This window comes from Eupeodes corollae, chromosome 1 (assembly GCF_945859685.1).
Source record: "Eupeodes corollae chromosome 1, idEupCoro1.1, whole genome shotgun sequence".
NCBI lineage: Eukaryota > Metazoa > Arthropoda > Insecta > Diptera > Syrphidae > Eupeodes > Eupeodes corollae.
This window is the reverse complement of record NC_079147.1, coordinates 192,839,946-192,866,312: the sequence shown is the minus strand read 5'-3', so window position 1 is coordinate 192,866,312 and position 26,367 is coordinate 192,839,946. Positions and strand designations below refer to the sequence as shown.

The window sequence follows — 26,367 nt, the reverse complement described above, 5'->3', positions numbered from 1 at the left end:
TTATTATTTTCTAAACGTCATTATGTTTTCGTCTGAAAATGCCAAATTTAAAGAACTTATCAACAAAAAATATTGGCCCTTCTGTTCATCGTCATTGTCATAACGACAAACTTGAATTGGGAGTTGAAGCCGTTTAAACTGAAATGGTAAATCTGTAGGAATCATTTTACTTAGAGGAATAATCACATTGTCACCTTTTTTGAATCACCTGTTAAGTCGTGTACCTTAACATATTTAACATAATTTGTAAATGCAACTTATGTAAAGGCATACCAGACAGCTCAACTGAGTTCAGAAACTCTACTGGTTATGAGGTACTCTGTTCTATATCCATGACTGTGTCTGTCAATTAATTCTCTCTCATATCACCTGCTGCTTCGAGCAATGTGTTTAAATTTATTTTCAAAACGACATCGTTTATTAGTGCCCTCAGCATCGTTTTTGCACCGTCCATCTATTTTTAAAAGTGTTTCCGTATAGTTTCGTCCGTCAATTTCCATTATAGGGAAACGCCTAATTACAGGCAATTATGATTTGTTCAAAAGCGTTCACCACCAAATGATATGCTACTATTTAGTGTTCTCAAGAAAGAAAAAAATATATTAATTATCTAATTATAAGTGTTATCGCCGAATCTGCTCAAATAAGCTGTGAATGAGATATTTTACAGCGGTAAAAAGAAGCTTAAAACACTCTTAAGCCACATAACTACTTCCATACAAAAAAATCATGTCCTAATATTGCTCCGTTGTGTCGTGAAGAACGAACAAACAAACAAACAAACAAGCAAACAAACAAACAAGTAAACAAACAAACTTTCCCATTTATAAAATTAGTATAGGCTTATTACTTTTGTGTCTATATTAGAGCTCCGAGTCGTTTTAAGAATCAGTTCATTAGCATTTGGTTTCAAAAAGAAAAATATTTTTATTAAATTTTTAATTGGGAAATGTTAACTTTTTTTTACACGAAGTTGCTGAATGGTTCTTGTAAGAACTTCGTTTTAAGTAGATCTGAGTCTTTTTCAAAGTCTGTCTGTCTTCTTAGGGTCAAAAGATTGGTGATTGTAAAATTTGAAGTACCAATCCTTAGGTAAAACTCAATCTATCAGTTAAATAAAACGTAATGATTGTTTAAAAATTACATTCTTTTACAAGACTGTATTTATAAATGAAGTAAAACAAAAGATGAAATTATTTATACTTAAGAACTTGATTTAGTTTGTATCAAAAAGGTATCTTACTTGTAAGTTATCTCATTTCGAAATTTAAAACTATTTTACTAATGAATACAAAAAATTAATAAATCTCATAAAACACTGTTTTTTTCACTTTCACTTTATACAATCTTTGATAATGCAGCAATAAAATTTGAATTCTACACTTGTTTTCTAATTTTTAATTACACCAAATTCCTTGAAGTTTATACCTTGTTTTTTAATTATACACAGGAACCTACATAAACACATTTTGAACCAACACAAATTTTCAATTAATTTTTTTTATGGTTCATATTCAAAATGTCCTTTTTGATAAACTCTCGCATAACTAAACCAAATAATTTATTACAAAGCAAATATTCATCAATCTTTCGTACAAAACGTACTTATATATTATTATGTTCGTATATAATAAAGCATGAAATACATTTTTCCTGCTCACAAAAAGGCAGCTTTTTTGTTTTATTTTAAACTTAATTCACATATTCACTCACACTAAATAATATTAAAATTCAAATATTTTTTAATAACGAAATTAGAATTAAGCTTTTTAAAAAAAATAAAAAAAGAAAACAACAAAAACAAAGATAGATGAGTTGCAACTCCATTATCAATGAATATATTTTATTTTTCTATTTTTGGGTTTCAATTTTATACTCTTAACATAAATATACATCGACTATAAAGTGTTTTAAGTGATTTATATATTTTTAAGTACGTAATGTAGGTTTTAAATCCATACGTTATTTTAAATTTTATTTTAATAAATCACAAATTGTAAATTTGGTAGGAATTTAGGTATGGTGTATCTATATATAAATTTAAAATAAAATAAAATTAATATTAAAAAGGACTTTTGTGTTGAAATTGACCAACATTAAAAACAACAACGAAACAAAATAAACGGAACAAAGAAATAAAATGATTTATATCCGACTTTTAGATATATTAATTTATTTAATGGATTTCATTGCTGGGCTTTATTTGAATGATGATGGTGGTACTTGAAATGTTGAAACTCGGAAATCTGTTCTAATGGGATCAACTGAAGATTTAGTGTGCTTATAATAGATGACAACTACAGCCAGCGGCGAAATATCACTTAGAATATTTAAATAAATACAAATTTGGAATTTGATAAAATCATCGGAAATTATTATCCTTATACCACATTCCGCGTGAGATTTAAAACAACAGAACCCTCTCAGGAATTTTGATGGAAACATTAGCCTTGCTTTTTTGGAAATCCATAGATAGTACAATAGGAAATTACCAAAGATAGATAGATTAGATTAGATTGGTTTTTATTTTGAAAACGTTAATTACAATTTTGTATAAAGTTTACAAACAAAAAGCATGGCCATATAACATGATTTTGCGTCAGTATTTCGCTACCAAAAGTATTCCTTCTAATTTCTTTAAGAACTGGACATCTTCGAACAAAGTGTAAAACGTCTTCCCTTTCCTTTAAGTTGCACCATGAGCATATACAAAATTGGTAAGTCATCTCTATGAGGTATAAAATTCAGCTCCATAACTTCACCTCTCAATTTAACCATCTTTGAAACTTCGACAATGCTATTATCGTCCCTAAAATAATTCCTTTCTTCCAAGTTGTGATTAAGTTGACAGTAGAGCTGCCTGTATGTGCATATGTAGATCCTGTGGCGTCATTCAAGTATTTATCTCGTTGTTTATGTAAACTGCGGAAATGAGCTTGTATAAAGGAGGTTTTGAATCAGCCTGATTATTACACAAAAGGTTAAGTTTTATTCCACATTCTCTTGCCAATTGTATCCAATCAGCACACCAATTTGTTTTGGTTCGTATTACTTGAAGCGCTGCTACTATTTTTCTTTCGCTGAATTACGGCCTCCTCCTCGTTTAAAAATGAAAATTTTTGATTTATTAAGATTAACCATCAAACTCCAAAGCTGACAATATTGATACAGGCGGCTTATCATTAACTGCAATGATTCCGGTAATGCTGCCCAAAGAAAAATTTCGTCCGCAAACATCAATGCTTTTATTATTTGTCCGGCGAAGTCTATACCACCTGGTAAGAGGTCTGTGAGATCTTCACTAAACAAGACGAACAGACTCGGACTCAATGTACACCATTGTCTGACTTTCGATTGTGTTTTAAACCCTCTCGACAACTCTTCTTCATTCCATACCTTAGCAATTTTAATGACATATAGATTCTGAATAACTCTCCCGAACTTCCATAACACTCCGTTACTATACAGCTTGAAGATAAGCTCATGTCTATCGATCATATCAAATGCAGATTTAAAGTCAACGAAAATGGTATATAGCTTCCTGTCCTTATTGACGAATGTTTCTTCTATGATACTTTTAATGGTAAAAATGTGGTCAACCGTCGAATAACCTGTTGCTTAAGCCGGCTTGAAACACTTTCAGAGCTTGTTGTCTTCTTTCCATTTATTAAAACTTTTTTGCAAGACCAGCGTGAATGTTTTATATGAAGCATTTAGAAAGTACATTAATCTATAATTCGACACATCGGCCAAGCTCCCTTTCTTATGATGAACTCCTTGAATTCTAATGGTATCATTCCTGTTTCCATGACATTGTTATATATATTGGTCAGTCGATTGATTAGCTCTGCTGTTCCATACTTATAAAGTTCTGCTGGTATGCCATTCGGTCCGCATGCTTTTCCATGCTTATTATTTATTTAAGGATAGGAAAAAACTTTAATACAAATTGTAGAACGTTTATGGGAATTAAGGCCAGGCGGGAAATTAATTTCAATTTAATGAAAAGACAATTGATTATTTTTAAGAACGACGCCTAGTCTATGAAAGTGCTACCCCACACAAACTGTATGATAAATATTCGCATCAATAACGATAATGACGCTCGCCTTTTGCTTCGCTTAGATAAGCCGACTCCAGCCAGAAGCTTTCTCTTGCTGTTTCAAGTCTCTCTGCTTCTTTTAACTTATATGCAAGATCTTGGTTCACATTTAGCTGATGCATACAGCAAGTAGTAATTGGGAGTCCTTAGTCCCCGAACGATGGATTTTACAATTCAGGGTTCTTGGTCAAGGTACCTTCGTCGCTGCTGGATTGTCGTTGAAGTGTTTGTGTTAAAGTTTAATCTGAAAAAAATTCAGCATTTTCAACATGCTTCAACTCTCCCGATCAGTCTCCAACACGGTGTTGGAGTCTGCCAAATCAGAGGATGAGCCTGAAAGAGCGTCCTCACTCGGGAATCTCCTGTTTGGTAGCTTTCGGTCTCCTAGTTGGAAAAACAACATAGACGTTAGTAGAAGTCTCTACTGCCACCGAGAATAACCTGTATGCATTGTCATCTTCCAGTGATCAAAAGGTGATAAGTTCACCAAGATCTAGGGCGACAGCTTCAAATTAGTTATTGCATCAGCCTCGTCTTTTTTTGTAGACTTAAAGGTGATGTTTTCAAATCCAGATAAGCAAGAGACTTTTTATTGGTTACAATGCTTGCACCTTTACACAGTCCCTCATCTCCAATTTTGCGACCTTCTAGTTGCAAGGAAAAAGGGATGGGGTCGACAGCCAGATCATATGGAGTATTGTATTCAAGTTGGAGAGATCGCCAGTGCCCATTGTGCGAACTCTAGGTCAGCACATGATTTTCACCTTAGCAACAACTTTGAGCTTAGCACTAGCCCAGTCTTATCCTAACCAACTAAAAGCCTTCGATACAAGATCACGTGAACTCTGATTTTCACTTTGAGCTTTACGTAGCCTTGTGATGGTAGCTACTATCGTTTGTGATTGGAGGGGGTCGTGGGCTTTCCCTTACAACGCCAATAAAGCTAAGTTGTAGCATTCCTTTGATCACCTGCCAATTTTTTACAAAGATGGACCTATCAATATTATTCCTGTCGATAATCGCGTCTACGATCTTGTCTTTTACAACATCACTGAAAGACTTTTTCCCTCTACCGGGATTAAATTTAGTGCTGCTGTTAAGCACCTTGGAGCGTTTTGGTATTGGAGCTGTGCCCTTCAAAGACCTTTGAAGATTTGACTTAAACTCTCCGTTGGCCTTGGCGTTGTTTTTGGCTAAGATGTTTTTGACCCAATTGATTTTTTCGTCATGTTGAGAGCTGCCTCAGTGTTATGTTGTCTTGATGACCCTCTTTGCATTTCGCTTATCCGTGTAGAAGGTGTTAGAGGGGTTGAGCTTTCGCTTTGTTTAAGATTTTCCTTAGGGTTTACAGTGTCTTTAATGGTAAAAGGACCACAACTTTCTAACCGCTCTAATAGGCGATTTTGAATAATCACTTTTACCACCAACACATAGCGAAAAATAGTCCATTAGAATCCCACAAGTAAGGGAGAACTTTTGGTTCATCTGCACAGAGATCCGTATATACAAAAAAGGCTAGATAATCCGGAATTCTCCAGGTATGCGGAAACTCCGTTCCATGGAACTCAAGAAGGTATCAAACATTGGGTATGTTGAAAAATGAAAAACTCGAAAATTTATGTCGATACTGAAATAAAAGTAAAATCTCCACCCTATATTCTACGGTTCGTATATTTAACTTTCTACTGTACTACGAATGGCTTTTCCAAAAAAAACACTCCTATTTTTTCTCATCGAATTTGCTTTTACTTCAAAAGTGTGTTTATAAAAGATGACATATTGTGAGCAGCCCTAAAAAATCTCGAAAGCTGATAGTTTGTCAATTTTACAACAAAATGAATAAATTCCATGGAAAACAAGAAATCCTTAAATTTACTATTTTATTTTAAACTTTAGTTTTTTTCTTCAAAACAATAAAACTAATATTTTTTTGACAAGTTATATTTAAAAATTATTTTAAGTCTTATTTAAGTAAACTTATTAAAATATTGTTATCGATCGAAATAAACCTATTAAAATAAGGTCTTAATTGTCTATTAGCAAACAAAATCTAGAATTAAGTATTTTTCTAGCAAACTCTAAGCTTGGTTTATTAAATTTAATTCTTGAAAATTAAGGTAGGTACTTTCTCAATATATTTAAACATTGCTGATAAAACTAGGAATGGCAAGCCTGCGTGGTTATAATATCTAAAAACATTTTTTTTTTACCAAAATACAAAACATTAAAAATTAAAAAATCAAACTATTATACCGTGACATTATTTTTGGTATTTTTCATTTTTTTGTTTCAGGAGTTACAATTCTTCTATCGCTCACAGTGTTTCTCAACCTTGTAGCTGAGACATTGCCCCAAGTATCTGATGCAATCCCCTTGTTAGGTAGTGATTGCATTCAATGCAATTTTTCTCTAAAAACAAAAAAATCTACTACAAAAAATCTATAATTTCTTTAATTTTTGGTTTTGTTTTATGTTTGAGTTATGCTCTTTTTTTTTTGATTTTCAAATAACAAAAGAAACAATATACACAAAACTCTAAATGATAAATAAATTTAACAACAACAAAAAAAAACAAAAAATAAAACCAATTAATAATAATTAATAATTTTTTTAATATATATATTATATTTAATTAAAAAAATATAATTATATATATATCTTAAATATATAAATATTATATTATATATGTGTATGTGAAGGATGTTTTATTGTTTTTTTATATATATATAAATATATTTATATATATTTATATTAAATATATATATAATCCATATTGTGTCAGTTTTGTATACCTGTTTTTCTGTTCCCCATTATGGGTTATGGTTCTTTAAACATAATAATTATTGTGTTGATTTTGTTTCTTAAATTATTTTTACTTAATTTTCTTTTTAATCTTTTTTGCTCAAAGTTGCAGTGTTGACGTCTATAATATTTATATAATTAACAAAAACAAAAAAAATAATAATAATACAAATTATACGATGTACTACTTATTAATATTAATGCTGTCCTGTTTTTTCTGGTTTTTCTTTTTCCTTATATATGCGATATTCTCTAAGTTTGTTGAACTTCAGTTGCGGATAATTTCAAATTCAAATTCAAATTCAAAAAATATATAACTAAACCAAAAAATTCTTCTTAATATATATAAAAAATAAAATGGTGACATCCATAAAAAGTTTAAAATAATATAAAAATTCGCTTTCGAGAAAATCTCAACTCAAAGTTAAAAAAAAACTCTCGAAAGACCAAAAAAAGAATAAAGTAAATATTTACAAAACTAAATAAATAAAATAAATTATTCTAACGCCAAACGAACAAAAATAAAATCGCTTTTTCATGTTTATTTAACTATTTTTTCTCAATTTTTTCGAATCACGAGTTTTTGTTCTTGTTTCAAAAAATTAAAAAAAAAAAAATTAAAAATTAAAAACACACTTTTGTCTTTTTAAAATATATATCGCAAAGTTTTAATTTTAATTTTATTTTGTTATATTCTCTCTACACTGTGTCCTTTGTACTTTGACCCATTTTGGAATGATATTTATTGATCAGAACCTTAAGAAAAAGAAAGACAAAAATTTATAGTAAAATGAATACTTTTCTTGAATTAAAGTAATCGTACGATTTAATTTATTATAAACTAACTAAAAAATTTAAAAAAATTAAATCATTTCACTTCACTCGTATGACATCCCGAGAAAATATCATTTCATTGTGAATTATGGGTCTAAAGGAGCATCCATTGTTTTTGTTTTTGATTTAAATGTTTAAATTTATTTTTTAATACATTTATTTTTGTAAGTGTTACACATATTAAAAAAAAGTAATCCTGTAATTTTATATATTAATTGTTTTTTTAAATGTTTGCACTAAAACAAAAAGTTGTTGTATATTTTTTGGTTGTTTATAAATGCATTTTCCCCATTTTTTGAGACGTATATTCAGTGATTTTCGTATTTGATGTTTGTTTTACTGTGTTAAATATAAAAAAAGTATATACAAAAATTATATATTTATGTATGAATAAACATATAGCAATATTTATAAAAATAAAAATAAAATAAAATCGTGCGATTACTTCTAATTCAAAGAAAACACACAAAAAAGGTTCTATAAAAATTATCAAAAAATATTTTTACCAAAAGATCAGAAAAGAGGTCTTGTTATTTGAGTTTCTTGAATTTATATTTTTAATTTAGTTTCTTGGAAATATATATATTCATAATCTATAAGGGTTGCTGATCTCGTCTCCAGATATTCTGTTCACTCTCTGATTTAAAAAAAAAAGTCTCTCACTTATGTTTTGCTGGTCCCATATATAGTAAAATAAAACAGGGAAATTTCAAAATTTATTTTCTGTTAACATAATTTTACTCATGTCGAATTGTTAACATTTTACTTCACAGGTGTTACAATACTTCTGTCGCAAACTGTTTTCTCATTATTGGTTGGTAATGTTATCACCAAGACAAGTGAAGCTGTGCCATTGTTAGGTATAACATTGAACAGACACAAATAAAAAGAAATTACACTCGCACACAAAAATCAACAAACACTAAACTTTCTTAAAAAAACTCAACTTAAACAGAATCCAAAACGTTTTTCCTTCTCTTTTGTAGATTTATATCGCTCTGTCCAAAAATTTAAAAAACATAATTCCTACTTAATTCGATGAGAAGATTAAAAACAAAACACAAAAAACTTACCACCTTATCTGCATTTTGCTAAATTTTTAAATGAACAAACAATTAATTAAAAAAAATGTTAAAAATATATTTTTTTAAAAAACTACCAAAAAACAATCGTGTGTGAAAATTTCCTGCCTTTATATATATATACTACCACTTATCTACTTGTAAAATACAAACAAGACATGAAAGCAACCAATTTTAGAAAGTATTTCTTTTCTTTTTTTTTGAAACCTAGACAGCAGTAGGTCTTGCGCATGAAAATCCAAAAAAAAAACAAATTGCATTAAACTATCTATATTAATTTGTTTAAACAAAAAATTCGATCCAAAAAATAAATCTGAACTTTTACCTATGTTAATAACATGTTAACGTTAACACACTGTTAAACATGAATTAGAAGTAATCAAACGATATTACATAACATGTTTTCTGACAATGGGTGGAGTTCAAATAAAAATAATATTAAATAAATTTTAAAACATTATATTTTCTAGAGTGAAAGAAAAATATCAAAAAAAATGCTTTTTACAGAAAACTAAAAGTGCTTTGTAAATATCCTGGGCAGAGAGTATTTTTGGCTGTATAGATTCTGTACAATTTTAAGTAAACAAAAATTTAACCTAAAACTATATACTTCCCCTGGTGTCTGTAGATGAAATTGTATCTATAATTTATATTTATCTTTTTTTTTGTTGTATCTCATAGGTCTTTGAATTTATCTCTAATAGCACATCAAACTTAAATTAAAAATTGAAGTTTAAAAAGAAACAAAAAATTAGAGCACCAAGCTTAGGAGCCACTGAAAGTCGGTTTACACGTTGAAGTTTTTTTGACCAAACAATGAATTTTAAAGAACCTACTTCAGCTGTTAAATTCATTCAACAGTTTCTTCCTCAAAAAATATTTCTCTGCAAACTTCAGTCCTTTTGCTTAAAACTAGTATTCCCGAAAAAATTTGACAAACCGTAAAAAGTTCTAATAATATGAGTTTAGAATATCATAATTGTTTAAAGTCTTAAGCGAAAATGACCAAATTTGACTCGCTCAATATATTCAATAGTAATACTCAGAACTGAAGGAAAGTCTATCTATATAATCTTCGAGCCAAATTTTAAATCATAAGCTTGCATTATTTATTTTCATTACTATTTCAAAGGTGCCTCTAGGCAAAAGAAAAATGTTTAAAACATTTCAGGTACGTTTAAAAAACGTTTTAAAATTTTCTGTTTCTTTAAAAAAGTATTTCAAGAACGGAGAAACATTAAAACAAATGTTTCAGAAATATAGAAATGTTTCGGGAATGTTTTATTTGGTCTGGGCATTTTTGAAATGTTTATGAAAGCGTCCACACCAAAAAAAAAACAAATCAGTAACATTTCTGCAGTGTTTCTGCAATGCTTCTGAAATGTTTTTTAAGCAAATGGGAAACAATTCAAAAATATTTGATGTTACCTGAAATGTTTCTTTAGTGTGGGCAACACTCAAAGAGTTCTAATTGTAAGGAAATAATACTATCCCCAAAAGGGGTGTTTGTAAATATGGAAATATTTACGAGTATGTTTAGTATTTCAAAAATATTTCCAAAATTCTTATAGTATTTCAACTTTTCAATATAAGGCGTTTTTCCCTTTTTTAGCTCATAAAAGAGTTCTGAACTGAATCTGAGTAAATTGAGATGCTCTGAAGATCTTCTAAAGAGAGCATGTTTTGAGCGCTCTGAATAATTTTTGAAACATACCTAAACACCTCGATGTCACTATTTGACTTCTATCTATCAAACTTCTTGTCATTATATTTTACAGAAACATGAAATAAGAGCAAAAATCTTAATTGTGTCATTGTATGACTTGTATACTTTTTAACGAGTGTAGTAGAGCTGTCATATTCCCATGTAAACATTTTTTGAAAATTGTAGTAAAAGTTGGTGCAAAGTGAAGTAAATGTACCAAAAAATCCAGATCTGCAGATTTGATCTTAAATCAATTTATTTTGCCTTATGGAACACAAATACAGGGCAAATTTTGTGATTTGGCACATGGAGAACCACAAATAAAATTTAAACAATGAACTGTGAAATGCTAGTGTTTAGCATTCAACTTATTTTACTTGGATATATTATTGTGAGCTCATTGAGGGCGCTCTGAAAAACTCAGAACGAAAAAAGAAAAACAAATTTTAAGCTCTGAATGATCAGAGGAAACAAAAATACGTTCTCTGTTTCACAGTTCAGGCTCTGCTCTGAACTATTGTGGTCAGTGGTGATAGCCAAGGTTACTTTTCTTTTTATATTTTTGTTTGCCGCTATTAAGGCTAAATCACAAATACGCTTCAGCTTTAGCTTCAGCTTCAACTTCGGCTTCGTCTGACGTTTACGAGTTCAGCCATAGGAATTCAATGCATGCTATCACAATAGAGCTTCGATCTCACGTTTCGTTTGACAATGGTAAGAAAAAGAACGTTATGTAATGTGACTCCAAACGGAAGCTTTAGGTCAATTATCTAAACATTTGCTTTGTCTGACAGCTCAACAGCTGTAAAAAAATGTCAACAAACAAAATATTTGCTCTTTAGAGGGATGAAATCATAGAAATGTCATTTGAAGCAACCTCGAAGCAGGCCCACCGTAACACAGACGAATCCGAAACTGAAGCGTGTTTGTGATTTAGCCATTAAGGTAAAAAAAGTCGCAAAGTTGGCACTCATTCTTTTGTTGAGCCTCTAAGTAACTTTTGCATAAATACTACCAAAAAATAAAATATTAATCGCTCGTCAAAATGTTCCCACACATTAAAAAATTATGTATGCAATTCCATACTATGCAATGTTGTCATTTTTGAAGTCAGATTTGACTTGATTTTATTTTTATATTTTACCGTATTTTTCTACTGTTAAGTGATCCATTGTCATCATAGCAAACATTCCACTTATATTTCAACTTAATACTATTAAGTAAATGACCTTTTTTAACTTGAAATCAACAAACACATCCATTTTGACATTTTTCTGACATTCGTCTTGATAAAAATATAAAATATGTATAGATGAGTTGCATCATCCTTTTTATTTTGTTGTGTAATTATTCTCAATTCATTTGTATTTTACATTTTTTTTTTTGAGGGGAAGACCCACAGAATATGTCGCTGACATCTCGATTGTCTTATGCGAATTAGCCCATAAGAAGAGTATTTCCCAGACGCAACGCAAAAGATAGCTGAACTTTTAAGTTTTCTCTCCGGAAGGTCCTTTGACATCAGCTGTCAATAAAAGGCATGTTCGATAACATGGTGCGTAGCTATGCTTCAAACTCGTTCTGCTGAAGTTTGTTCACTCTAGTTTAGTTCAAGGTGTTTTAACTCCAAAAACTACTTTATCTGAAAAGAGTGTATTACTCTGAAATTCCATAGTTCAGACGACTGGGCTCAAAATATTTAACACAACTAGCTAACGAATTAAGCTGTGAAAACAACTTAAGATATCCATGGCATTGGGTCACATCAATACGTTCCGTTACTGCAACGCATATGGCGGATTCTATGGTTCGCCTACATTACACATTATTTCGGATTGAGAAAAATCTCTGATTTTTATCAATTTGTTGTTCTTAATTAGTTGATCATCATCATTTATTACTAAATTGTTGAATTTAGTCTCAACTAGATTTGTAATAAAGAACTGGCAACACTGAACGGATCTCTTGAACTGTCAAATGTATTTTCACCATCGATAACAAGATTCCTTTCACAGAATTGACATATTTTAAAAAGCTTTACTTAACATGTTTTTCAGTCTGCATTATAGGCGTTTTTAGGCACCTTAAAAATGTATACTCTCTTAATTAACGTCAGTTAGCTGATGGTATAAAATATTTTGTTCTAAAAAAATCTTATCGTTAAATAATTGGATATTCATTACGTTAATATTGATGTGCTATTAGAATAAAAAATATTAAGTCTTTCTTAACAATTAAAAATGTATCCAAAATAAATCCTGCAAGGTCTGACATATGTTTGAAATAAATTTTTTAAACAAAATTATAAAAGAAAAATGTTAAAATGCAAGATATTTAGGACACTGTCTCAATATGTTAGGTTCGCCAAAAAAGAAAAAAAAAGAACGTTGATCTTAAATATAACTACAAAAATAAATTGCTAGTACTGCAATCATTAAATGCCACATAGATTCAAAAATTATGTATATTATATTAAATACATAATGCTTTGCACAATATCCTATCTATTTCTTTTTCTTTTCTGTTAATATTTTTATTTTATTAGAGAAATAAAAACCTACCCATTGTAAATAACATTAAATCAAAAGGTGGGTAAAATAAGTGAGATCAAGATACTTTTAAAAAAAATGTTACTTCTTTATTTGTTTAAAAAATAGATTTCATATAGCAAGTTCTATTATGTATATTAGTTAATTTAAACTCTTAAACCTTAAAACCCCCCTCTATACCTTCACTATAGTATTGCTTTGATGTTGAATTTAAATTCTTGGATATTTCACCTAAAACAAAAAAGTATTGAAGTAGTTCTGCTGCACTGTGTTATAAAAATACATTATTTTCAAAAACAAGTAGCAAAGTCATAATTTAGTCGTCATCATTTCAATGTGTAATTTTTGTTAAAGCAAAATAAAAACAAAGCAGCTTTGCAACACGGCGTTGAAAAAGAATAAACACAAAAAATATTCTTTTAAAAAACAACAAATTTTAAAAAATTTCAATTAAAAAATCAATAAAAAACACTACTTCTGTTTTCACTGTGAAAGCTTTTTATCTTTATATAAGTTATTGCTTTTCTCTCCCCAATTTTGTTCCTCTCTATTATACACAAGCTTTTATTGCAAAAGTTGATAGCTTTACTAAAAACAAAAAACTCAACATTTTAGATAAATATTATACTACTTTATGAGGTTCATTTAACGCTTATATTTTATATATAAATAAATACAACTCAAATATTTAAAACTTAACAAAAAAAAATTCCTCTTCTTTCCAAGTATCAAAAGCGACTTATAAATTTGTTTTATACTAAAAAATAAATTATTTTTAAATAAAATAAATATTAATATCATTTTTTAAAAAAATTAAAAATTAATCATAAATATTTAAAATTAAATCCATATAAAAAAAAACAAACCTTTTGTTTTGAGCCAAACAAAATTAAATTATTTTTAAATCAAAACCTATCAAGAATGTCTTTAATACCCAAATGTTTTGTATGTATATACAATCAATAAAACAAATAATTTATATATATATATGAATTACCCCTCCGCTAACCTACCCCAACCCTCTCAAAAAAAGAACTCATAAAATTTCACCCTTAATATTAAAAAATGAAATATTTTTTTGTTACACATTTTTAAGTATTTAAATTTTCCTTTTTTTTCTAACTTTTTTTTTGTAATTCAGTTTCTTTTTTTTCAAGGCACATGTTTCGTTAGAGATTTTATGTAAATACAAATACTCGTAACTATAGTATTCTTCACAAATTAAAAATATATTTATTTCCTGAAAACACTTCTTTCAAAAATTTTCTAGATTAAATAACGAAAAATTTACTGTAAATAGTCGTAATTTAAATAAATACATGTAATTTTATCTAACGAAAATGCCAACAAATAAAAAGTTAAGTATAATGTGGGAAAAGTTTTGAGTTTTGGGCTCTCAAATTTTAAATCTTTGGCGTTCAAATTGTTTCGACAACTATTTTTTTTAGCGGTCTTAGTTTAAAAATATTTATTTTGTTATCTATTGTCCATCGCTGTTCTGTCAAAATTAGGCTTCAAAAAAATATCTTATAACCTTACTTTTTGGCATATTTGAATTAACCAATTGCTTCTCTTTTGGTGAAAATAAAATATATCCAAAATTTACAAAATTGAAAGATTCAAAGGTTAAAAAAAAACCAACTCAACATTCAATTATGAAGTTTTCATCAGATTAGATTTATGTAACTTAATGTCGCTGATTTCTATAATAACCAGCCCTTTACGCCAAAAAAAACTTTTTAAAATTCAAACAATCAAAAGTTTACTGCTGGCCCTTAAAATAATAACTGCCAAAGCCCATTTAAGTTAAAACTTGGCAATGGGTTTTATGACTTCTTGTACTTCGAACAAATTGTTATAAGACTGGTCGACAAAATTTTCGTACTGGCAGTAAAACTGAACTTTTCTAATGGGGTTTTATGCCCTTAAATCAAATATGACTTCAAAATTAATTTATCACGTCAGGTTTCTGAGATATTACTTTTTAAAATTCTAAAAAAAAAAACACTTATTTAAGACTTTTTGAGGCGTATATTTCTAATTAAAATATTCGAACAATCTTCTTAAGTTTTTAGATCTTACTTGTCTTGCTAAAATATAAAAGTAAGGCCAAACCATTTATGCTAAAACAGTGTTCAATAGAAAAAGGCAAAAAGGTTTGAAAGCGAGTTTTGTTATCGTAACGAATATTTTGAATTATGGGCCTTATTACGAGAAGCGAATGGAACGTAATAAGGGTATTTTTAAAACTCGAGCAAATTGCTTTAGCGAAACTTTTAAAAAAGAGAAATTGAAATAGAATTAGCGAATTACTGTAATAACTTAAAAAGTAAAAAAAATTGTCTTGTAATACCTCCGTAGTTGCGTTTTTAAATTTAAGAGGTATTATCAAGTCCGCAGTTAAAGTATTTAAAATAGGAAACAATTTAAAAGATTGTAACCAGATAGCAATCAATAAAGTAATAACTTCCGTAATTTCTTTGCACGTTTTTTTAACTTTTGCTTAACTTCGACGCACGCCTGATATTTGAAATAATGTTTTTGGAGGCCAAACCCTTTAGGTTGGCATAGATTTCAAGGCATATCCTTTTCATACTAATTTATAACATACAAATTAGTATTTGCAATTTAAATCACGATATTGAGCAGTTGGTCGAATTTGAACAGTAATAATAACTTCCGCAATGTTTTGCACGTTTTTTTTTAAAGTTTGGCTTAAATACGACGTCTGAAATTTGGAATATTATTTTCGGAAGTCAAACCTTTTATATTGGCATAGATTTCAACGCATATCCTTTTTTACTAATTGATAAAATCACGTTACTGATTGGTGAATTCAAACGTCTGTCAGTCACAATTTCGTGTTTAGGAGTGAGACCCTTTTTAATTTAACACTCGTTAATTTAGTCGCAGTTCTCAAGAAGTCAGCTTTGTTTCAACTTCTTTAATTTTATTAGAGTTAATATCTTTCTGTTAACAAATAACAGAATTGGTCTCCCAAAAAATAAACTTTTTCTCAGAAATGCAGCCGCTACGTTCTAGCAGATAACTTTTCTGTTATCATCTTTAATGAGACTACATACCTGCATGTTTAATATCAATAGGTTTTCTTTCACGCCCAAATAAGCTCTAAGGCCATATAGTTGAAATTAAAGTTTGGATTCGAAACTAACACTAAAACTTAACCCTAAAACGAATTTTTTCAAAACTGTAAAAGTATCAAATTCAAGGTTTTCTCAAAAATTAATTAGATTCAATTAAATACTCATAACTAATGAGAATTTTTAAAAACTGAGTTATATATTAAAATTATTTAAATTGTATCTTGGAGACAACAATTTGTACTTTACGAAATCATCATACAATTTACTGTCCTTTTGAGTCCTTACTTATAGCTTCGGAATCCCTGTTGATTGTTTTAAGCATTTTTAAATCATACGTATTTTAAAAATTTGATGTTATAAAAAAATTAAAAGGCAAGTTTTAAATTAAGGACATCTTAATCCCTAAAGAAAGTCTTCTTTTTTTTGTGCTCCCGGAAAAAAAAAGTAATTGTTTGTCATTGGTATTGAATTGTGTCATTATATTTGTGCTTTGGCCGATTCTGATATCAAATCCAAAAGCTTTTTCTGATTTGTTTATAAAAGAATCGTCATTTTAGAAGCCTCAGAAAAATTTTCTAAGACCTTTTGAAAATAAACAGCCCATCTAAAAGTAAAAGCGTCAGTTTTATATTTCAAGGTGTTCGGTATTAACATTGAACATTATAAAAGGAACAAATTAAATTCAATGTCAAGCCCGTCTTAAATTCTTCTATCAGCTATGCTGGTTTTTCTAAAAATGTTCGAATTCATATTTGAAATTAAAACCAGGAAATATGAAATTTAAAACAACCACCAAAAAAACTTAAAGTTAAGAATTTTAAACTAGTAAATCTGCTTCCTTTTAGCTTACAAAGAGTTTTCGAATAAATGCCGATCCATTTTAAAATTGAAAAAAAAAACAAGTTATTTATGAGATATTAATAAGGTCTTACTTTTTTTAAATTTATAACATAACAATGGCCGCTGCTTTTCGCTATGTGGCACGCACTAAGTTTTCAATGATGGCACCAATGATGATGATTATTCGCATGGACATTTTATATAAGAAAGCCTCACAAGAAAAAGTCTAAATAAATCAAGTCACACGATCTTGATATCCAATTGGCGTGGCCGCAGTGGTAGATAACCATGTTGCAACCATAGGTGTTAGTGACCATCGTCCGCTGACGGAGACCGATGACGCATCATCCAGTCCAAAATTAAAACTATGCAGTAACTTTACATGTAAGCATTCGCACCTCCTCATGAATCTCGCTTGGATTGGTATAGTCTCAAATCCGGCAGTTTTGATTATTCAAGTACCCATTCATACAAAAATAGGCTTCATGGCTAAAGATGATTCTTCGACCAACTTCCCATTGCCTTAAAATTAAATTATCGAATACATGACGGAGCGTATGGTCGTTTGGTTTCAGCTCCTGGGTTAGCTGGATTTCGTACTGCTACAGGCTCAAAACACAATGCAAAATTCGATATTTCTTGTTATTGATGCGGAATTGACCGTCTCGGATTCTGCTACCAACTTTTATTTTCTTTTCGTTAACTTCCGAGTTTTAACTGATTGTTCACTGACCCAATGGACTTAAATTTGGTTACCAAACTTTGAATGTAGACTTGGATGTTCAGAATGCCACGTAGATAGCGGTTGACAAAAGTTTGTAACCTTCTCGAGATACCTGCAGAGCACTTCCACGTTTCGCAAGCATATAGCAGCACGGATTTTACTTTGGACTCAAATAACTTTAACTTGGCACGGAGCGCTATTTTCCTATAGTTCCACACTTCAGAAAGGATTCCGAATACACTACGACCTTTATTTATTCTATTGGTGAAAACCAGGACCGCTCCACCATCGAGTTACAAATAGCTTCCCAGATAGTTGAACTGGGTCATCTCTTCTACTGCCACTTGTTTCACAATAACCTGTTGTTGTTGGTTTCGACCGGTGTGCATTAACTTCATCTCACTGGCATTAATCCTTAAAAGCCACCTCCCCATTTTGTTGTAGAGAGTGGCACATTTGGCTGAGGTCTTCATTTCTGTTTGCCATTAAGTATATATCGTCAGCATAGTCCAAATAGCTTAACGTTTCCTTCAGGCGCCATTGGATACCCAGTCTCTCGTGTTCAACCACCGTAGCAGTCATAACATCGTCAATAGCAAGCAAGAACAGAATCGGTGACAATACATCACCCTGTGGCACTTCAAATGTGACGGAAAGCTGTCCATTGTGCAAAACGAAACACCTTGCGTTGTTGCAAGACTCTTTTATTATAGCAACAATTTTATCTGGGGAATGCCTCTAGCAACAAGCGATCTCCAGGTAACATTACGACTAACGCGATCGAAGGCCTTTTCAAAATCGACGACAATGAGGTAAAGCGGCGATTGGTACTCCGACGATTGTTCATGAATAATTCGCAAGGTGTTAATGCGGTCGACACATGATCGACCACTGCGAAATCCCGCTTGATGCCTCTTGAGCGTAAACTCGATTTTAGATAATAGTAAAGTTTTATCATTTTTACAAGTTGCTGGACGCTGTAACTTGCTGTCACGAGTTTTCAAAATTAACCCGTCCATTTTGAAAACCCTTTGCAACGTACATTTTTCAAAATAATTGTATATACAATAAAATGAAACCAAAACTTCAAAAATCTTTAACACTAATGACATTTACAATAAAAATAATTTCACTGTAATTTAATAATATTTTCCCAATTTTAAATTATGTATTTAAAAAATCATAAAATATAGAACAAATGCAATATAATTTATTAAATAATTAATGATATCCGCCCACCAATCTTTTCCTACATTATATTTAACTAACTTCCAATAATTATTTTCACGTTAAGTTATTTCGTTTATAGTTAAAAATAACAACAAATTAAATTTTGTTCAAAGAGTCTTCTTTTAAACGTTTATTTTGTATTTGCGTGTGTAATTGTGTAGAGTATGCTATGAATGTTAAATCTATGTTAAAATCCTTTTATTTAAAAATACCCTTTACAAACAAAATTCCCTTAATCTAGAATTTAAAAAACAATCAAAAATACCAACCAAAAAAACCTAACCTTACTTTATTTAACCAAACTTTTTTTCTTATTAAATAATGAAGAGCTTAAATAAATAAAACAAACAAATCTTTATATATAAATAAATAAATAAAATTAAATAAACTAAAAATATTAAATAAATTGTATATGTTAATTTTTATTTATAAATTAAATAATATAAATAGTCTAAATAAACTTTCTTTCTTTCTATATTTAAAAAATTAGAAAACTAAATAAACATAAACATTAATGTAAATCATTAAAAAAAAACACAAAATAAAATTAATCTTAAACCAAAAAACAAAATATTTAAACAGAAAATACGTCTTTCTTAATATTGGAATGTGTTATGTTGAATGCCTTCCCAGTTTTGGATATAATGGATGTGCCTCTTCTCAATGTATTGGTAAATGTGAAATTTTTATTTTTTGTTTTTAATTTAATTTTTCTTATAAAAATTCTGTTTATTTTTCTTTTTAATATTCATATATTCAGTAAATTTGTTTTTTTCTTAATATTTCATTTTGATATAAAATAACTTATAACCTCCTAAAAATATTAATTTTTTTAACTTAATATTTTTCTTTACATAATATAATTATTATTTGCTAGATTTTTGTATTTTTTCACAGAAACATAAATTAAAAAATTTAATTCACTTTGTTGAAATAATTGTATCCCAAAAATAAATGTAAAAACAATAAACATATGAAATTGATGATTATTTCAACAATTTTTTGTATTCCCTTAAAAAAAGCATTTTCACCAACAAATTTGTCAAATCACTGCAATAAATAAAATATTAAACAATAAAAAAACCCTATCAGAATCATTAATCACTAAAATCCAAAGCCAAACATATAATTAACAAAACAAAATTAATCCTTAACAATTGGGCAAATAAAATGCATTAAACATTTAAATAAAATAATTACATATCGCTTATTTATTATTAAACAAACAAATTATAATTAATTTTTTCTTTTTTTCTTAAAACCAATTTTATAAATCCTTATCTCAACTTCATTAGAAAAACAAATGCGAAAATCACTTAAGTAACAAAAACAAAACAAAAAATTAAAATAAAACATAAAATAAAAACAAAAATTTTAAGTAAACATTTTATAACATTTTATCATTATGCCAGTGTGCTATTGCTATAGCTTTTATCATCATGAAGCAAAAAAAATAAATTATCGTATAAGTAGCATGACATTATTAAGCATTTTAGTGTGTAGTGGGTGATATAATTATTATTAATATTATTATTATAGTCTGTCATTTAGCTCGAAGCAAAGCATATTATAAACAATTTGCATGCTCTTCATATTTCATTTCATTTTTTCTTTTCTGTATAATCTTAATTTTAATTGATCTTAATTTAAAAACAATTGATTTTTCAATTTAAAAACAATAAAGCGATTGCATGTTTATAAAATAGGAGAATTTAGTCTATCGTCTATTATCTTAATCAAACTGCTTTTAATTAAAAATTAAAAAAAAAAACTAAATTTATTAATTGGCTAAAAAATTAAATTGTATTTAAAAATTAAAAAAAAAAAACAATACACAAAAAAATTATTTTTAAAAGAAAAAAAAAACAGTTATATTATTATTATACTTTGTAAAATTCAGTAAAATTTTTCAAATTTTACATTTGATAAATTTAATCTCTTTTTATAAAAAAAACTTATATTTTGAGCTTATTGAATTTGATACTAATATATTATTTTTTTCTTTCGTCTTCGAAATCCTTTACCTACACTACAAAAACACACCAACAAATACAAATACAGGCACTTACTTCAATTGTATTATGTTCATGGTGGCGTCATCTGTTGTGCTGACTGTCGTGGTACTAAATTATCATCATCGCACTGCGGATATTCACGAAATGCCACCGTGGGTAAGTTTATTATATACATATATAGATAAAAACACCATAAAATCATTTAAAGTTTAACATACTTTTTAAAGAAACAAACATTTGAAAAATGTTCACACAATTTAAAAACGAAAAATCATCGTGATGCACTGGGGCGTATACGCACTATTTTTGTTTTATTTAATTTTGATTTATTTTGAAAATGTCTCCTAATAAACAGCACATATGGCTAGTTCAGTTTCTTGAAGATAACATTTTAAAAATTTAGGTACTGGAATTGAAAAATGTCACTCTCCCGTTCTTGTTACCGGTTTAGTTTATTCTATTTATTAAATATGTTAACAAGCTAATAATAATAATAATAATATTTACTTAAATCTTAACTTAAAACTTACATAATTTGAAGTGATATAAATACCACATTAATTAAATTTAAAGCTTGCCACTGTCCGAATTGTGTTTGGTAAATTTTTAATATTGAATTTTTGGTGAATTCAGGATGGATTTTAGCAACATTCGTGGTCTTAGAAAGAATTTCTATGCGACATATGTCGACACTGAAACATACAGGCCAGCTGTTTTGGCGTTAAGTGAAACTCAGATAGGTGAAGATTTCGAATTTAATGTAAATTGGTATAGCTTAGTGCCATTATTGTTTTTCTACCACGGATTAGCCGTATATATAAGAAATGATGTTGCATCCCAACTTCAGCCACAAATTGGTTTGTGCTCTAACACAAACTTTAAGTTCATGTGGTTAAAATTCACCGTAAATAAGCACATCATCCACGCATATTTTTTATATCGAAGACCAAATCTGGACAGAAATTCAACTTTTAACGAATTTGATGCTCTGTCTGAATCCATTCAAAGAATTGTTGCCCATTATCCTCACTCTGAAATCGTCATTCTTGGCTTCGTTATTCTGGCCAGTCAACACCGGAAGGAAGGTATGTTGAGATCTTTGCTAAATTAAATCAATAACTCAGCTTGTCGATGAGCCAACTCGAATCCCTGACGTTGCAGGCCAATCCGCCAAAGCCCTAGACTTGTTTCTTACTCCTGATCGTAATAAATACACAATCAGTGTATTACCGCCTCTAGGCACATCAGACAATTGTATTATATCTGCAAAATTCTCATGTCAAAAAACCCAGTTCAAGAAAAAACTTCTAAGAGAACTGTTTGGCATTATGAGAAACCCAACTGGGACGGTCTCAATGAATTCTTCAGAAACTTTAACTGGTCACTATGCTTCCTCGATAGAGGCGTCGATTCCAGCGCAGATATGGTTACAAATTTAATTCTTTGTGGAATGAGAAATTTTATCCCGCATAGGGTGAAATCTATTAAACCCAAAGAGAACTCATGGTTTGATTCGAGCTGTAAAGAGGTTACTAGGTTAAGAGATGTAAGTTTCCGTTGTTATAAAGCCAACGCGATTGAGGAAAACCGGAATAAGTTCAAATAAGCTAGAAAGACATGTAATGGACATATTCGTCGAACCAAATTTTTGCATGATTAGAAATTAAGGCAAAAAATACTATAATGTCCCAAAGGTAAACATTTCTGGTCATTTGTTAAAAACGTACGAAACACCACGTCATCGTCGGTTCTAACGCTCGTTCACAATGACACTCCCTTTGTGAGCTCGATCTATAAAGCCAATTTGCATGCAGCACAGTTTGCTGTTAATTCCACGCTACCGGAGTGTGAGTTCTCCTGTTCTTGAGAGCGTAAACAATTCTATTGGACGAATCTTCTTTCGCACTCGTGCAGTTGCAAGAGTACTGAAAGACCTTGACATATACAAATCCACTGGGCCAGATAGCATCTCCCCAATTATTCTGAAGAAGTATTCTTCATCACTAGAAAACCCACTGCGTAAACTTTTCCACCTTTCCTACTTTCCGAGTGGATGGAAAATAGCATTTTTCTAGCCTGTCCCTAAAAAGGGCTAATCCTCCTCTCCCTCTAACTATCATCCAATAGCACTCACGTCCCTTCTTCCCAAGGTCATGGAAACGCTGATTAATTATGAGCTTAAAAAATATCTTGAAGAACGAAAGCTTCTTAATACAATACAAGTTGAATTGGATGGTTTTAAGTCTGAAATTCATAAAATAAATGTTGGTGTCCCCCAGGGCTCCATTTTGTCTCCGACTCTCTTCCTTTTATTCATAAATGATCTTATGTCTGCCACTTCTAATCCATTAAACTGTTTCACCGATGGCAGTACCCTCAGCTTTTCATATTCGTTTCTGGGTTCACATCCTTGTCTTTTGGAAATTAATCAACTTTCAGTATTCGGTATGTGTATCACAGATCACCTTTTATGGAATGATCACATATTTGTAAAAAAAAAAGATGCCTGGTGCTTAGGATTTCTCCGATTTTGCAAAAAATTTTGCAACTCTTCTGAACTGGCGGTAATTTACAAAAACTTCATTCATCCAAAACTTGAATATAACTCTCATATTTGGGCAGGAGCCCCTAAAACAAGTTTGAGCTTTTTAGATAGGATACAAAAAGGGGCTTTGAAAATGATAGGCGATAGAACCATAACCGAAACATTTGCGCAATGTTTCATGCCTTTCGTTATTTTACAGATACTTTTACAAACAATGTTCTGTCGAATTATCCAGTTGAATTCCCCCCCCCCCCCCCAATTCAGCCGTAATACTAGCACTTCCACGAATGCTCATCAGTTTACCCTCGAGATCAATTTCGGACGTACTGTTAAGTATCGAGATTCTTTTTTTAACCACTCATCGAGAATGTGGAATGCTTTACACAACTCTGATTTCCCCTCCCATTTCAATATTCAAAATTTTAAGACCAATGTGCACCGGTATCTCCTCTTTCATGTTTCCCTATTCTCCTTATACTCGCACTGTGTTTAACCGTAAACGTGTTAAGGATATTAATATCCCCTTGAGTGCCTGTACTTTAAAAAAAAGTACTGTTTAGGAGAAAAATCATTAATAAATAAAATAAACAGCACTGGGCCAAAGTGACTTCCTTGAGGTACACCAGAATTGATTTTAAAGTGACATGAAGATAAGTAATTGCAGATTTGTTCACAATACAAGTATAACAGAAGGACCATTAAAAGAAATGAGAAACCAATGGATAGGAAACATAAATGATGGTAGGTCCTGATGGAAGGACCTAGGAGGGAAACATTCATTAAGCTTTGAAATGTTGTCACGTATAGATTTGTGTTAAGAGAAATAAGAGGTTCTCATAAAGGGTGATTTTTTAAAAGCTGTAGGAAAGTTTTTCAAAAAAAAAGCACATACAAAATACAATTCAGAAAAATGAATGAAATCTTTATTAGAATCGATAGTACGATCCATATAATTTAATGTTTAAAGATTATTTGACTGCGCCTCAAATAGTCCATCCGCTTAGTCCAATGTTGGCAAACTCTTTCCAACATTTCTCCCGGTATCTCACAAATAATTACTTCAATGTTGTCTTAAAATGCGTCAATTGAAGCGGGCTTGTCTGTATAGACATAAGATCTAACATAACCCACAACAAATAGTCTTAAGGCTTTAAATCGCACGATCTAGGCGGCCAATTGACCGGCCGCGAACGTGAAATAAAATGTTCACTGAACTCCGCTCTCAATAAGTGCATTCTTGCGCGTGCTGTGTGGCATGTGGCACCGTCTTGCTGAAACCACATGTCTTCAAATCAAACTCTTGCATTTTGGACAAAAAAAGGTGGATATCATCTCACGATAGCACTCACCATTCACAGTTACGTTATGATTCGCATCATCCTTGAAGAAGTACGGACCAATGATGCCACTAGCCCATAAACCCCACCAAACTGTGGATGCATTGGTAGCTCATGCAATGCTTCTGGCTGAAAATTGCTCCAAAATCGAAGATTCTGCTTATTTACGTATCCATTGAGGCAAAAATAAGCTTCGTTGCTCGCTGGAAGAAGGGCGTAATGTAGTCGTATTTTCATAATTTGATAATTCATTATTAAAAAAATGACAAAAACATTTTTTTTCAGCTTTTATACAATAAAGTGGGATGACTTCGTGATTTTAGGTTGGTAGTACAGGCATTTGACACTTCCTAAATCAATTGTCATTTTGAGTCTCAAAGCAGTAGTTGAATGTTTTCCATTCAAGATAATGTATCGCTTAGCAATCGAACAACGCTTTAAAATTAATTATAAATAACTTATTCTAAGACTATGGTTGTCATAATCCACCCACTACTCGAGCAATCGTTTAAAACTCAAAGACAATATAAAAGGGACGTTAATGGGCCAGTAGTATAAAATATTGACGTTCGCAGCGAACGAAAGTGTCGTTGATCTCACTATTGCATTTATTGCATTTGGATTTACATTTATATTCTTAGAAACCAACATTCTTATAAACTACATTCCTTAATAAACCGAATTTAAGCGAATTATCCATGAACGTTCGAAAACCAAAAAATGAATGACCCTTTATGCAAAATAATATAAGGCTGGGAAGAAGAATTTAAATACCAGCCAGGCCATCATGGCCAACAAAGCAAACGAAACAACTAGACGAATTATTCCACCGGAAAGAGACCAACCAGACCAACAATAATAACGAGACTAATGAGAAATACAAGACTAAAACGGCCAACAAAACCAATGAGACATATAAATTCAAAAAGATCAAAGAAACTAACGAAACCTACGAGACCAACAGGACAACCGAGACTAATCAGAAAAATTGAGACCAACAGGACTAACGAGACCAATGACACAAATTAGAAAAGTAAACCAACGAGACGAACAACATGAACTAGATAATCAAGACAGACAATATCAGCGAGAACAACTAGCAAAACTAGAACAACGAAATACCGAGACTGAGAAGACGTAGAAGTCCAAAACAAATAACGAGACTAATAAAACCAACGATATCAACAAACCAACGAGACAAACAGGATCAACGAGAAAAGCTAAAACAACAAAATAGCAAGACTGAGAAAACGTATAAGACCAAAACGAATATTAAGACCAAAGTGATTAATAAAACCAACGATACCAACAAAACGAAGAAGGTCAACAAACCAACGAGACCAACACGTTCAACGAAACTAACGAAACCTACTAGACCAACAGGACGAACAAGGCCAGCAAAATGAACGAGCCCATCAAAACTAACTAGACAAACAATATCAGCGGGAACAACAAGGACAACGAAATAGCGAAATGGGGAAGACCAACAAGTCAAATG

At 30.4% G+C, this 26,367-nt stretch overlaps 1 protein-coding gene across 1 annotated transcript in view; it reads left to right on the top strand.

Moving 5' to 3' along the window:
- LOC129943480 (neuronal acetylcholine receptor subunit alpha-7) overlaps positions 1 to 26,367 on the top strand; it is a 387,414-nt gene that overhangs the window by 333,765 nt on the left and 27,282 nt on the right. The window contains exon 10 of the mRNA XM_056052973.1: positions 21,034 to 21,143. Coding sequence (XP_055908948.1) covers positions 21,034 to 21,143 — 110 coding nt within the window. The remainder of the gene's footprint in view (positions 1 to 21,033; positions 21,144 to 26,367) is intronic.